A 15780-nucleotide genomic window follows, 5' to 3' on the forward strand; every position below is an offset into this window, starting at 1 on the left:
AGAAGGAACAGATAGTCATATAGAAAGTTCGTACAATGGACTGACGGATGTTAAGGTTGCTTATATTCATAAAGTTGAAGCAGGTAGTTTGGTGCTTGAACACACTGGACCTCTGTTTAGACATGCATACCTTGGTGTATTAGCTTGCCAAAGTTGGAGTCTTCTCAGTTAATTAATCATAGTTTCCTGTTGTGTCCAAACTGAAAAAAACTATGGTTATCAGATTCTGAACAAATTAAGATTTAAAATCAACTTCAGTCTATTTGTTCCAGTGCAGCCAACTATTATTTCCTGTCTCAGACATAATGGGTAATTAAACAGGAAACATTCAAGGATGGAGCATACTGGAACAAGGCTTATGCATATCTCTGCTTAATGATGCCCGCCTGGCGCCAACATCGATATCTTTTCGATGCCAGATTAAAACTTTTCTCTTTTTCCAGGCATTTAGCAATATGTGTTGAGCTTTACTGATCATAGATTTATTTTTAAAGCTGTTTTAAATGTATGTTTCTGTGTATGTTATAAGTTTTGTAGTTTTAAATTATGTATATTGTTTTTAAGTGTTTAATCTTATGTAAACCACCCAGAGACCTTCGGTTATGGGGTGGTATACAAATATAATACATCATCATCATCATCATCTCGCACACTGTGTGGATTGCTTCTGTTCAGTGTTCTAGTCAGTCATGTGCCCTCCCACAATACTCTATGCCATTTTTTGCTACACAGTCCTCAATTTGCCCTCCTCCTTCTTCCAGCAATCAACATTCTACGGTCACTGAACATGCTCAGTTCTTCTTGGACTGTTTTGTTTTGTTTTCCCTCCCTTTAATTTTTTTCTAAAGATTTTTTTTTTATACTTCTGCAAACCTTGTGGCTGTGCTGGGCCTGATGATACCTTCCTCCTGTCTGTAGGTAATGCCATTTTGCCTATGTAAGCATAGGCACATATGACTGAAAATCAGAAAGAGATGGAATGATATGTACATCTGAATCATCCAATATAATTTTCTATGTTTAAATAATCCATAGCCCTTCAGGTTTCCAAACACAGAATCAATATTGATACAAGAAGTTTGATTGCTTAGTCTTGCTTTCCCCAACCTGATGCCCTACAGATGTGTTGGACTAAAGCAGGTTTAAGAAAAGTGGTGGTCATTATATAACATGCTGCCACAGTGGAAAAGTCATTGTCCTCTTAGTAGGTGTCCAGGACTTTTACAAGATCTCTTAGCTTGTGAGCATGATATTCTATAAGTTATTTCATAGATTATTCATCGGTACAACAATGTATTTTATTTTGTAACAGTAGAGGCAAATTTAGATGTTCTATTTCGCCATGGAGTATATTTTCTAATGTATTGTAATATAACAAACATATCCTGAAAAACAATCTGTTCTGCCCTAACTGCTAAAATTAAAAGTTATGAAGGGTTGTAGTGGAATGTAACAAGAACAAGGTAGGAGCAAAGTAAACCATTATTTTTGTTCCATCTAATAACAATCTTGGTAGCCCTATGGCTTTTCTCAGTTTTTCTTTTTGACATCCAGAACAAACTAGCTTTTGACATACTTTTGTTATTGAGTGCCAGGAAACTGAGCATTTCCTAATTTGCACAACTTAATTCAGTGGGGAAGACCACATTTTCAACAACAAAAAAGTACTACCATGATAGGCAGAAGATCTGTATTTATTAGTGACCAAAATTCAGAAGAGCATCTTCTTGAGTTCTTCTGAGCTTCCCTTTAAGCAGTCTCATTCCCAAAAGATCAGTTTATGTAAAGAAAACTCTAAAGCACAACATGTTAGACTTAGGGCCTGTTCACGCAACACACTAACCTACGCTCAGTGGTTGAGCGTGGGTTGTTTTGAACCATGGGTTCTTTGTTGAACCGTGGGTTAGTGTGTTGTCTGATCACAGCCAGGGTGGCTTGTTAACCATGCAGTGCAGTTTATTTTCTTGAAAAAGTTTTTGTTGCGTTCACAAGCTACACTGGATAGTTAACAAGCCCCTTAGCTGCATTCGGACAACACGATAACCCACCTTCAGAAAATGTGCTGCATTCAGACAACACACACATTGTTCAAAACAACCCACACACAGTCTGCGTTAGCATGTTGTGTGAACAACCCTTGAGAATCATGACCTCTATTTATTTCATTTCTGTTTAATTTCTGTACTTTCTGGTTTACAAAAAATCACATTATCCACATTATGTCTTCATTCTGCCCAATGGAGGTCAAATGATTGCAGAACGGAGACCATCCAGGAGCCTGCTGTTCTGATGCTTTTGATAAGCATTGCTGTTAAAGAATCTAGTTTCTTTAATATTGCTTTTATCTTTCCTTAAAAATAAGGGGGATGACATATCAATAATACACTCAGATCAGAGCCATTTCACACATTGCATTTTTAGGTGTACACTTCAAGTATATTTTGATAGTGCGAGATTGTGTCGGGACACATGCGTCATATAGGTTCACTCAAGAGAGAGCTGTTATTGGCCTCCTTTCCATATTGATTATAAACTTGTTGGAGTTGATGTGTGTATGTATAATGAACTCTAATAATGAGGTTTGACTAACTTATGTTGGGGTAATTATGACTCTACTACATTATAACTTGTATTACATCTTTTCTACTTGATATTTTTTCATATTCTATGCACCCATTTTGTTTGTATGTGTGGGGTAAAAGTAAATATATAGAATGCACTACTGAGACGCCTACTAAAGAGAATTGATCAATATAATCTTATAATCCTATTAAGGAAATTTTTTTCTGTAGTCTCTGCATGGGATGTAAAATAAGAGCTTTGTTTGTGTAATTAGCCTAAGTATCAAAGAGGTTAAGTACTGACCCTAATTAGTGTAGTACATGGAAGTTGAGGAGAATGCTCTTAATATATACAGAGTTGGGCTGCCAGTCAATTGACTGGTCAAGTATTATCAATTGACCAAGTCAAATATTCCATGTAGGCAAGAATGCCAATGTGAAGACAACAGCTTAACTCTATAAAAAGAAACACTGCTTGCATCCTAGCCTTGAAGTAGTTGAGGACAAACCTAGCAGCACCACAGCAAAGCTTCTTCTACTGGTCCATCTGCTAGAACTGCAGGCATCTCCAAACAGGAATACAAGCAATCATTGTGGTATAGGTCTGTCCTTTGGACTGCCTGTGACACCATCTTGTTTGCTGGAACCAGGGAATGTCTTCTCTATGTAATCTGGCTGTATACTCTGTAAAGGTTCTGTAGCACATTGGGCTCCAGTCTAGGCACTTACTACTCACTGCTTGTTATAAAACAATGAAGTTAATTAATTTATGTAATTAGCATATGTATCAAACCTGTTGATGATTAAAATAACTTTTTTTGTTAATACTTGGCCTTTATTTGACAAGACAATTGTCCAATCTTTTTTGACTGGTTCACATATTTCTGTCTATGAATGCAGCAATGGGGTAATTACCTACATTAAGGAACTAATAAAATCATGTTTTAACCATTTAGAAGAATAAAATTCGTAGACAGTCTCCTTTGGACAGTGATGGGAGCAAAGGTTTGTAGGTTTGCAAAATGCAGGGCTTAAAGAGGGGATTATATAGTTCAGCTGTTGCCTTGAGGCCAAAGCTTTTTATACTTCAGGCATCTCCGATAGGCATTTGTTCAGTTATGTTCTTAAGCCCCTAAGTAAGGCAGTACTGGAACTTTCTTAAGATCCTTGCTATTTATTGTGAAGAATTGCTAACATTTTTTAGTTAACCGCTTTAATTTGAGAAGAGTTTCCAATGTTCATCTTAAGTTTTATTTTTCTATAACTTTTAGTATCATTTTGTAAGCTTCCAAGTTTATCAAGGCTTGGATAGGGTATGTTTCCTCATTACTAGTTTATCAGTAACAGAAAAGTTCCTCGAAAGCATTTGAGATTACTCCCACAACATCAGGGATTCTAGGTCTGGTAAGCTGTGGACTGGATCCTACCTCAACACAAGAGATTAGATTTATTATTCTAAAAGGATTTTCATTGCACTAGATAACTTGTTTGATTGGCACATGTAACATTTACTATTCAGTGATGTGGGTTTTCTGGAAAATTTTGAACTGGAAATGTTTCCTATGCAAATTAGGCTAACTTGCACAGGTTCATTTGTATCAGAAAATTTGCAGTTTACCTGAGAAAATCACTAGAGTAATCTAATTTAGCATGTTTACTAAATACAAGTAAAATAAACAACATACACTGAAATAGTTGATGTGAAAAACTTGAGGGGGAAAATTAAAGCACATTTAATGAAGTGGTTCTAAAATTTATTCTAATCCAGTTAGGAATATAGCTGTATGTCAACCTCCCCCAAACTAGTGCTCTCCAGATGTTTTGGGCTTCAACTCCCATCAGCCCCAGCTAGCATGGCCAATAGTCAGCAGTGCTGGGAGTTGTTGTCCAAAACATCTGGAGGGCACTAGGTTGGGGAAAGCTGATGTATGTGATGTGTTGGGAATGAAACTGTATCTTCAAACTTAATTGTCATAGCTTTCCTTCATTCTGAAAATTATTCAAAAATGACCCACTGGTATTGTGCCTTGAGCTTTTCATGTTTATTTACAATATTTATATACTGTTCCCCATCCAAGGATTTCGGAGCGGTGAACAAATAGAATAGAAGAATAAAACAGAATAAAACGCATTAAAATTACTTTTTAAAAAGAAACAAAGTGCATATAAAACCATGGCTGGTCATTCAGGGAAAGCTTCCTAGAACAACACTGTGTTCAGGAGGTGCCAGAAGGAATACAATGTTGGTGCCTGCCTGACCTCCAAAGGCAGGGAATTCCATAGGAAGGGGGCCACCACACTGAAGGCTCTTCTCTTGGTGGATTCTAATCGGACCGTAGGTCCATACGGAACCACCAGGAGCATGCCCTCAGATGACTTCAGTGACCAGGCAGGTTGATAAGGGAGAAGGCACTCTCTCAGGTATCCTGGTCCCAAGTTGTTTATGAACTAAGGCTCAGGTTACCATTGTGAATTTGGAAGCTTTCCCAAGTGATGTTCATTCTGTAAGTCCATCTGATTTCAAATTTATAGTGGTCCCCTCTCCATATTTGTTTGTATCTCCTTGGGAAAGTAGTCCATCGTTTGGGCAACACTGTTAAAAACCTCTGTCTTTTATTATAACAAACCTTACCTCCTGACGGAGCTGATATTTGGGGGTGGGGGTATTCTCTTAAAGCTTTAGCATGTGGGCAAGTTTTTATGGGAGGGGGCACTTCTTCAAGTATTTGTGTCCCAAACCATTCAGACTTTTGAAGTTAAGAACCAGCATTTTGAACTGAGTCCAGAAGCAAATAGAGTCAGTGAAGTTTTTTTAAGACCGGCAAGGAGATGAGCCAAAAAAGTTGTGCCAGTCAACTCTGACTGATGCATTCTGCACTAATGGAAGCACCCTTACCATTTTCAGGGAACGGACAAAAACAGTAATGGAAATCAAATGGGAGAATAATATTCACACAACTTCAGTTTGCATCTGCTTTACAGTGCAATCCTACATGTTTTCTCAGTAAATCATATTACATTCACTGGGGCTTACTCCCAGGTACATGGGTATAGGATTACAGTCCTAATTCTTCTTCTTTTCATGGTTTCACCTTGTAATTTCTAAACGAAGTGCAAACTACCAACTGTGCTACCAACTGTCTCTGCAGAGGCCACCAGTGAGGGAGGAAGCAGGAGCCAGGCACCTCTCCACCGTGCCTGGGTCCAGCTCCAGCTGAGAGCCCCCTCCCTCCTGCTACCAACTGTCTCTGCAGAGGCCACCAGTGAGGGAGGAAGCAGCAGCCAGGCACTTCTCCACCGTGCCTGGGTCCAGCTCCAGCTGAGAGCCCCCTCCCTCCTGCTACCAACTGTCTCTGCAGAGGCCACCAGTGAGGGAGGAAGCAGCAGCCAGGCACTTCTCCACCATGCCTGGGTCCAGCTCCAGCTGAGAGCCCCCTCCCTCCTGCTACCAACTGTAACTGCAGAGGCCACCAGAGAGGGAGGAAGCAGCAGCCAGGCACCTCTCCACCGTGCCTGGGTCCAGCTCCAGCTGAGAGCCCCCTCCCTCCTGCTGTCACCTGTAACTGCTGAACTTTCCAACTAAGATTGTAGTGCCTGAGTTTGCTTTCCTTTTCCCCCTCCTCCTCCTCCCTCCCAATCCCCTTTCCTTTTGTGTCATGTCTTTTAGATTGTAAGCCTGTGGGCAGGGACTGTCAAGAAATACTTTTGTAAGCCGCCATGAGAGCCTTTTTTGGCTGAATGGCGGCATAAAAATCCTTAAATAAATAAATAAATAAATAAACTAAAGTACATACGATGGCAACCATTTCTAGTCATCTCTATAGCGTTAAGGGACTTTCTAACTAAGAAAAAGCCTGTGCTAAGAACAAGATGGTACTATAACAAATAGCTATATGAAGAAGTGTCTGTGCTTAAGACTGAAACATGGTATCAAAGGTATTAGAAGCATAGGATGATGGTGTTGAAGACACCATAGGAGTAATTATTATTAGATGCGGCAAATGATGTCTTGAAGCAAGATTATCCTGTGATTCTAAACCTAAAGCTCTATTTTCTCTGCTAGCTTTACTAGTGAGGACACTCTTCCTGCAAACAGGTTTGCTTTCAGGGCTTTTGTCTCTGCACCTGTCTTTTTCTTTTTTACACATGAAGATGCTTTATACTGAAGGCCAAACTACACATTATGTTCACTTTTAAACATGCATGTTTATTCTAACTAATTTTGCTTAACCCTTTCCTCACTGTGTAGTTTTCAGTTGAAACACAGACCCACTCAGCTGCATTACAATAAGGAAGGAGGGGAGGTTAGGAAGAGCATATGAAATAATTCTGAGGCAAAGGCTTTGCAACAGCTCTTGCATTTTAAGATGCATACCACAAAGTGGCCACATTTTTAAACAAAGGTTTGCTTAATACAGTTGGGTAACACACAACCTGCTGGTCATAGGCACTCCCCACCACTGCACCACCACCCGAAATTGGCAGTTTGGTGTCAAGTTACAGCAAACCGATATGGAGAGTTAGAAGTGCCAAATTTAGCTTGTTTTCAAGCTGTGAATTGGTCACTTGTAACCATCTGAATCAGTCAAACCGCCAATTTTTAAAATGATTTTGCTTCTACATTGCCAAATTTCAGTGGTACAACAATGGGCAGAGTGTGGTGTGGTCTGGTCGGAGGGTGGGGGTGGAGTGGCTTACTTAATGTAATATATACAAGCTTGGCTCTCAGTGAGACCCTTGGTCTCACCTAACCCAGTACTCCCTACGTTGACTAACAACAACTCCTGGGCAGAGGTGGTTTCAGTTCTACCTGATATGGATTGGAGTCCACCTGGAGAAGAGCTTTCAGCGTGGTGGCCCTCTTTCTATAGAACTCCACTGTGTTGCTTCCACCAGCCCCTGAAAGCAGCTCTCTTCCAAGAAGCATTCTTTAATTCACCAGCCACAGATTTAATTGGCATTCTGTTTTTAAAAAGAATAATTGTAATATGGTGTTTTAATCTTTTTATCTTTTTGCTATTTTACCTCTTATGTTTACCACTCAAGAATCTCTTTTAGATATGGAACAGTATACAAATGTTGGAAATAAAATAAATAAATAAATGAAATTGCACCATATGTTCCATATCTTTTTTACGTTCATGTTAGTCTGAGTTAAATTACATTGAGAAAATTAGAAATAATTCTTGGTAGAACCTGCTTCATTTTAAATAGAAGATATCTGTTGGATTATATTCTCATAAGTAAAACTGTTCTTCTGTGTTTTCATATATAGGTTGCTGTACTTGCTTCAGCAAGAAACCTCCAACACTGAGCTGAAAACTGAATGTGCAGTAGTGCTAGGAAGCCTTGCGATGGGTACAGAAAACAATGTTAAATCCCTACTGGACTGCCATATCATACCAGCCTTACTACAAGGTACCTTCACTTTCATTACTGTGTTGGCTTCTTGACTGCACAATTTGTGAGAAGTGGAAAAAGTATCTCAACTTGTATTTACAGGGTTACTGTCATCAGATCTTAAATTTATTGAAGCTTGCCTCAGGTGTCTTCGCACCATTTTCACCAGCCCTGTAACTCCTGAAGAACTATTGTACACGGTAAGTTGTAGGCAGCAGGTGCATAACCTTTTTCTTCTACGATATCAGTTTATACGTTGTAGCTTTTATTTAGTTTCTGTTGCTGAGATAATTTTGAACTGCTGCTATTTTGAGCTGTTCCTCTTTTAGGGCTAATAGATTCATTCATAGTCATAACAAGACTACATATAACAAGGTGGTAAATTGAAGAATTGGTGGTTGGTTAATAGGAATTAGGAAGTAGATAACAATTTCTAAAGCAGTGGTGCTCAGTGGGGCATTCAGAATATGGACCTGTTTATGTCCTCTCAAGTTATTAAAGCAAATCAATAAGAATTCTGTATCCCAGTAAGAAACACATGCCACTACTGCCATCTGTTGGGATAGAAGCAAGTAAGTCTTTCTACTTCCCTTTCTGAGAAGTTTGTAAATAATATTTGTGGTATCAACACCAATCTAAAAGTTTGCAATAAAGGTTTGTTCAGTGTTAAGATTACTAAATCATTTGCTAACATAATTGTTTAGGTGTTAACTAGAAAGAATCTTACTTCAAATTATAGTGGGAAAATAAATTCACAAAGAAGTGTAGTATTGAAATCTGAGGAAACAAGCATAAAAACATTCAATCTTGTTAATCACATGAATCATAGAATAGTAGAGTTGGAAGGGGCCTATTAGGCCATCGAGTTCAACCTCCTGCTGAATGCAGGAATCCACCTTAAAGCAAACCTGATGGATGGCTGTCCAGCTGCCTCTTGAATGCCTCTAGTGTGGGAGGTGTAGACTATAGATTATTGTTAGAATTCTGAGAATCTCTGTTCCCACCAATAAGGAATGGATTATCCCGATACCTTTACTCTGGGATTTACTGAATGCCTGCTGTCTCTGAGTTGCCATTGTTAGTAACAGTGACACCCATTTCTTCCTTTGCTGTTGCTAAAGGGGCAACAGAAGCTGGATGAATATCTACTGCAGCTACAACTGGGCCTTTTTTCTAGGTCTTGGTCCTGAAGAAATTGCCAGTAGCCAGGAGAAAGTGATGGTGGGAGGCAGAGATTATCCAGACTGCCCTGCTCCTGGAATATGTTGTATAGCTAGATAGCATTCTGTTTTGTGAATAATTAGGCAGGTAGAAGAAAATTGCTGAAGGGACTTGATTACTATCTATCATTTTAGTTTCTGATCAATGAATTGATACTGATTGGCAATAATTACAATAATTGGAAGTTTCCAGATAAGTATTTTCAATAGTTTGGGTGATAAGTGTGATCTTGGAGGCATTTCCCTTTCTCTGAGACACAAGAGAGAATGTTGAAATGGTGCCTGCTGAAATTTGTGCATGCATCACCTAAGAACAAAGCATATCCCCCCAAGTATCAGTTTTTGCACACATGTAAATGTACGTGGATATAATTGTTTAAAACGTATGCTTTTTCAACCTGATTTTTTAAAATCAGCAATGGCCCTACTAATGTAATAGGCCAGTTCACATGTAATAATAAACCAGAATTCTGGCTTACCAGGAATGAGAACGTATGCTGGTGCATGCTGTCCTTTCACTCCCACTTGGCTCCTCCTGCTGGCAGGAGAGGCTAAACAAACCAGAAGACTCCTATCCATGGTTTGTTTAGCAATATGTGCAACAAGCCAGGATCACTGGCTTGTTGCCCTCCTAAGAAGCTGGAATCATAAGCCAGTAACTTTGGCTCATTCTTGAGAAGCCAGAATTCTGCCTTACCATTATATATGAATGCTCCCAATGTTTAAGGTCTTGAATTCAAGTGCTGAACAATGGAAAATGATTAAGGGAGCTAGTTATTAATTTACGCATTTACATTTATAAGAACAGAGTTCATGTTTTCAGTTTCCCTTTGTGACCAATGAACATGTATTCCCACTGTTGTCTGTGACACTGGCTCTGTGTACTTATCTAGTTGCATCAAATATGGAAGAATTAAAGCAGCACATTGAGCATATGAATGGTGGATGTGACTGAAGAATTCTGATTTCCTGTCTTCGTTTATTGGTGCTAAAGTAATACTTCCATTGTCTGCATTAGCACCCTTAATCTACTTTTCCCTCTATGTCTTGAGAATTAGGAATGGGCATGGGGTTATCATAGGCTTGGCTCCACAGATAGTTTGTTGCAGTGACCTGTGCACTCATGTGCTGGGTTTGAGTGTTTGTACCTGATGTCGGGCCATTGTCAAGGTCAGATCATTTCCTGGTGAAGTTTAGATTGGCAGTGGCTTTCCTCCCCTGCAGAACCCATTAAAATGGCCAGGCCCTAGAAACATGGAACCTGGGGGATTCTTGAATGCTTTGGGGGATTTTCTGGTTGACATGGCAGGTGCTCCTGTTGGAGCCCAGATCTCACTATGAATAGGAAAGGCTGTTGATAGGATTGCTCCCAAGCATCCCCTCTTGTGACTTAGATGTTATTATTGATACTGTTCCAGAGGAGGTTCCAGTGTACTCTGGCCAGCTTTATGGTATCAATTTCAGTTATAGCGGTCTGAGGATGTGGACAAACCTCTTGGAGAGTTTGTCCACAACCACTTGTATTCTTGACCCTTGCCCATCTTGGCTTCTAACGTCAAGCCAAAGTGATGATAAAGTTGGTCTAGGAGGTTATTTAAGGCCTCATTAAGAGAGGGAGTTGTGAGACCACTTCTCAAGAAAGCTTCACTGGATCCAGATTGTTTTTTACTTATGCACTGTTGCAGATATCCTCTTTTTGGACAAGATGCCTGTCCCCTTTTGGGTCAAGTTGCCTGAGAGGGTGGTGACAGTTCAGCTCCAGGCACTCTTTTTGATGCAATAGATTATCTAGATCCATTTCAATTTAGGGTTCAGGCTGGAGTTGGCACACCTTTGCTCACCTTATGGATGACTTATGGAGAGAGATGGGGAATGTGATCATGTCTTGTTCTGCTTTGCTTGGCATCTTTCGATAACATTGACCATGATATCTTGCTGGACCAGCTTTGTTCCTTGGGATTGTGGGCCACGGTGATACAATTATTCTACTTGAACTTGCAGGGTCAATTTCAGAAAGTAGTATTGGGGGAGCTCTGCTCAAACTCATGACATTTGAGCTGTGGGGATTTGGAATGATGTGTCAGCAGTATGCTGATGTACCTGGCTCAGTCTCTCAGTAATAACTGAATCTGGTTAGGCTGTGGAGGTGCTGAACCATTGACTGTACTCAGTAATGGGATGGATGAGGGCCAGTCAGCTGAAGCCTAACAAGACAGAGGCATTTGTGGGTAGGTAGTTCCTGGGTATGAGAGGCTAGTGTTCAGCTGTTCTGGATGGGGTTGCACTCACTCTGAAGGAGCAGGTGTGCAGCTTGTGCATGCTTCTTGATCACTAGGGACCCAAGTGGCTTTGGTGACTTGGAGTACTTTTTACCTACTTCACTTTTCCCCCAAGCTGCACCCTTTTCTGCCACAATTTTCCAGGTTAGATTGCTACAATACATTATACATGGGGCTACCCTTAAACAATTTGGTATGTTCAGCTCTTACAGACCAGCAGCTAAAATTCTGATTGCTTTACTTAGGTCAGACTTCCACAGTCTGGTACCTTTGAGATGTTTGGGGATACTGCTCCCAGAATTCCTGAGCATTGGCCATCCTTCCTGACTAAGAATAATGGGAGTTGAAGTCTAAAAAATCTGGAGAATACCAGGTTAGGGAAGACTGACCTAGATGGACCTATGTCACACACAAATTTTAAGGAATGACATTTTCTCCATATGCACTGAGCAGCTCAATTAAAGATGCTGGTTATAACTTTTAAAGCTCTAAGTGGCTTGGGGCCCATGTACCTGAAGGAGTGCCTCCTCCCATTGTCATCCTGTCCATGCATTATTTTATACATTGCTATTATGTCCCTGACTCACTTGCCTTTTTTCTAGGCTTGAAAAGCCACAAGTGTTGTAACCTTCGTTGTAACATGAGTTACCCCAGCCCCTTGATAATTTTTGTTTCCCTTTTCTGCACCTTCCCCTGCTTTACAGTTTCCTTTTTTGAGACCAGAGCTGAGAGCAGAACTGTACACAGTGCTGTACGCCATATTCCAAATGTGATCACATCATAGATTTATGTAAAAGCATTACGATATTGATAGATTTATTTTCGATTCCTTTCTTAATGATCCCCATCTGGAATTCGCCTTTTTCACAGCTTTTTCGCTGGGGGGGATCTTGGAATGCCCTCCTGAGGGAGGTATGATGGGTGCCACCCTTGCTTTCATTTTGGTGACATATCAAAATGTTCCATTTTTACCCAGACATTTAAAATTTAAAAAACATCATTGATTGGTTTTGTTTGTTTCTTTTGCTGATTGAATACTTTTTATGCCTCTTTTGTAACTTTATTGTCATTGTATTGTATTTGTGTTTTTACAATGATGTACTCCCCCGTGTACTCTACCTTGGGATCCTTTGTGGATAAAGGGCAGTTTATTCATATTTTAAAAATAAATAGAATAATGTATGTAACAAATATACAGTAACTGCTTGCTGGTGTTTAATTTTTTAGTTTTAATGTTCAGTTTTCTTTCCTAACTTTCTAGGATGCTACAGTTATTCCCCACCTCATGGCACTGCTCAGTAGGTCTCGGTATACTCAAGAATACATATGTCAGATCTTCTCACATTGCTGCAAAGTAAGAAAGGAGCATGAATATTCTCTTCAGGGGTCTGTAAAACCAAGCCTTTCCTCTTTTTTCTTCTTTCAAAATACTTCTTAAAATTAAGGTAATTATTGTCTTTGAGTGAAACAGCAGGCCAGCCAATTGCTTGCAGTGCTTTTAAAGTAAAACAAAAGAAGAAAATGATAGTTAGGGAATACATATTATTAAAAAGTAGCTGGGCACAAGACTCTCTCAAGATGACTTAATATAAAAGTTTTTGTTTCTCATTGAAGCTCTCAAATCAGAGCAACATGAACTATTTTTATACCAGCTCTCCCTTAAAACATTTGCTAGTATCTTTAAAATAGTCCTCCTCTTTTATTTTCAATTTGAGATTGTTGTGAGTCTCTGACACTTTGCAAGCATGGGAGCTTTTTATCCCTGTTCACTGGCTTTAGCACAGAATTTGTAAGTGTGGGGAATAGCTCTCAAAACAGTGGATAAGGCGCTATAAAGATTTTATTCACCACCATTATTTCTTTTTCTATGTAGACTATGATGCTCATGAGTTCACCCTGCCATTTCCTAGTCCCTTCCTTGGGGATTAAAGCAGGCTATGATTAAGTCTTGTGGGGATTGTGTATTTTGAGGGATTTTACCAAGCCCTGAAAAAGTCCTATGGTTGGTACTGAGAAGCTGAAAGGTAATGCATTGTATTTGAGATGGAAAAGAAGATTTAACAATTCAAAAATTGCAAAAATTACAGCACCTTTCCTCTTCATGTATATTCAGAATCAAAATAACCTGGAAGAAGAAAAATCTATAGCTCTGAGAAAGGCAGGCAAAGAGGGGTCATTCAAACATGCAGTCTCACATCTGCAGTCTCAAGTGGTATAATTGAGAAAGATGCATTACTACCACATGCTGTTTCTGCATGTCTGTATCAACCCATTTTGTGACGGATACAGTATGCTGTTGGTCAGGGTCTTCTGCAATTATGGCTCAAACAGATGTAAATATTCCAAAGCAGAAAAACTGTAACAGCTGATATCTGGCTAGAATGAGCTGTAAGTGAAAGGTGGCTTTTTGAATTGTTAATCCCAAGTGAACAAGGATCAAGCTTTTCATATATTGTCTGATAGTTCAGTGGAGGTGACTTTCTGAAATGACTGGTTCCACAATATAATCGGTCTGTCTGTACATTGTTCAGCATCAATTGAACAGAAAATGCTTAGGAAAATATATATTATCCCTATATTACAAATGGTGGGCTGAGCCTGAAAGAAACTTTGCTTTTATTAGAACAGTGATGTCCACCAACTAGAGACGAGGTGCAAAATGGTGGCTGGTGGTGGAGCCAGAGGCAAAATAGTTCATAGGGTCGGGCTATTTACATACTGCATCACTCATGAGCCTGCATATACAAGTACAAATCTATATGTGAGGTATTATAGATCAAGAGTTCTAACACAGCTCTAACACTGGCCAGCAGAGTAATGGAAAGACCCAGTCAAAGGCAACCAACTAATATCATATATTTACTGGTGAGGAGAAGTAATATATGAAATATGAGGTATGATATATTTACTGCTGAGGGATGAGCAGTTAGCACAAAGGCAATTATGGCAGTGATTTTTTTTCCTTGCAGTTTTACTATTTGAACTACTATTCACTATTTATTTATTTATTTATTATAGCACTATTATCCTGTCCTTTAGCCAAAAAGGCTCTCAAGGTGGCTTACAAAAATAATTCTTAAGACAGTCCCTGCCCATAAGCTTAAAATCTAAAAACCATGGCAGAAAAGAAAAGGAGATTGGGCAGGAGGAGGAAAAAATGAGCCAATTTAGGCACTAGATTCTTAGTTGCAAAGTTCAGAAGGTCATGGACACAGTGGAAGTGCTGCCACTTCCTTTCCCTATTTCCTAGCCTCATACAGATCCAGTCACAATGGAGGGATGCGGATGCCTGACTGCCGCTTCCTTTCACTCTGATGGCCAATCAATTCCAAATCACGCTGAAATCTACCACTAGTTCCCAAGCTACCTCTTACCCAATCCCGACCTAAAGAGTTCTTTGCAGAAGTGAGATCTGAATTAGTGGCTTTGTGGCTCCCAGCTGATAGCCACTACACTAACAACCAATTATTGTATATTAAGCATCTGTTTTTGAAATTTATATACTGCTTGTCTTTGGGAATGTGTTTCTGTCTTGTATATTGAATAATAGTTGCTAATTGCAGAATGTGTCCCAGTGTGGTCCATTATATAAAATATTGCATATAGAACCTCCAGACCAGGATTCAGATTTCAGTTCATAAATCATTACATCATATTTGAGAGAGCTTGTGGGGGAGGGAGTAGATCCACAGTGCACACATAAGTTGCAGGATGAAATAGTAGGCAGCAGACAAAATTATACTTGACTTTTAATTTTATATCTTTTAATATCTATTCTTCAGCTCCGACACTGGCATAGTTGCGGCTTTAAATCCTCGCCTCAGCCACTTCTATGTGCCAATGTAAGTTTTTTTTCCTACAAAATGGTATATTAATTGCATTTTTTATTAGAAAGCCTGTCAGTGGTAGTAGCTGAAGTCTCTCTTAAAAGTCCAAATTCTTCTCAGATGTTGTTCAGTTGGTTACTCTAGTATAACATCACATTCTCACTTGAGACAAAGCATGTACATATAACCCTAACCCTAACCTTTTTTTAAAAATAAGAGAAATGCTTTGGTGCTCTGATCTGGAGCTGCCAGATATGTGAGAGGATTCAGATAGTACCAATAATGTTTAGTGGCGAATGGAATGGGGCTACTCGCTTATTTTGTAGTATGTATTTTTACATTCATAATGCCAGAAGAGCTCAAAATGCCATAAAGTCCAAATTTCCAGTCCCAAGCCAAGACTGTCCAGCTATCAAGGCTCCATAGATTATTATTATTATTATTATTTATTTATTTATTTATTTATTTATTTATATAGCACCATCAGTGTACA

General features: G+C 39.3%; 1 protein-coding gene across 4 annotated transcripts in view; it reads left to right on the forward strand.

Annotated features, from left to right (window-relative positions):
• The window catches only part of ARMC8 (armadillo repeat containing 8), a 70898-nt gene that overhangs the window by 24615 nt on the left and 30503 nt on the right, over window positions 1-15780 (forward strand). For 2 of the 4 annotated variants that reach the window (XM_063132358.1, XM_063132356.1), the window contains 4 exons: window positions 7837-7979; window positions 8064-8161; window positions 12722-12814; window positions 15243-15302. In XM_063132358.1, the coding sequence (XP_062988428.1) occupies window positions 7837-7979; window positions 8064-8161; window positions 12722-12814; window positions 15243-15302 (394 nt within the window). The remainder of the gene's footprint in view (window positions 1-7836; window positions 7980-8063; window positions 8162-12721; window positions 12815-15242; window positions 15303-15780) is intronic. The other 2 variants (XM_063132357.1, XM_063132359.1) reach the window with 2 other exon arrangements.

Source organism: Elgaria multicarinata, chromosome 8 (genome assembly GCF_023053635.1).
Source record: "Elgaria multicarinata webbii isolate HBS135686 ecotype San Diego chromosome 8, rElgMul1.1.pri, whole genome shotgun sequence".
In the NCBI taxonomy this organism is placed as follows: domain Eukaryota; kingdom Metazoa; phylum Chordata; class Lepidosauria; order Squamata; family Anguidae; genus Elgaria; species Elgaria multicarinata.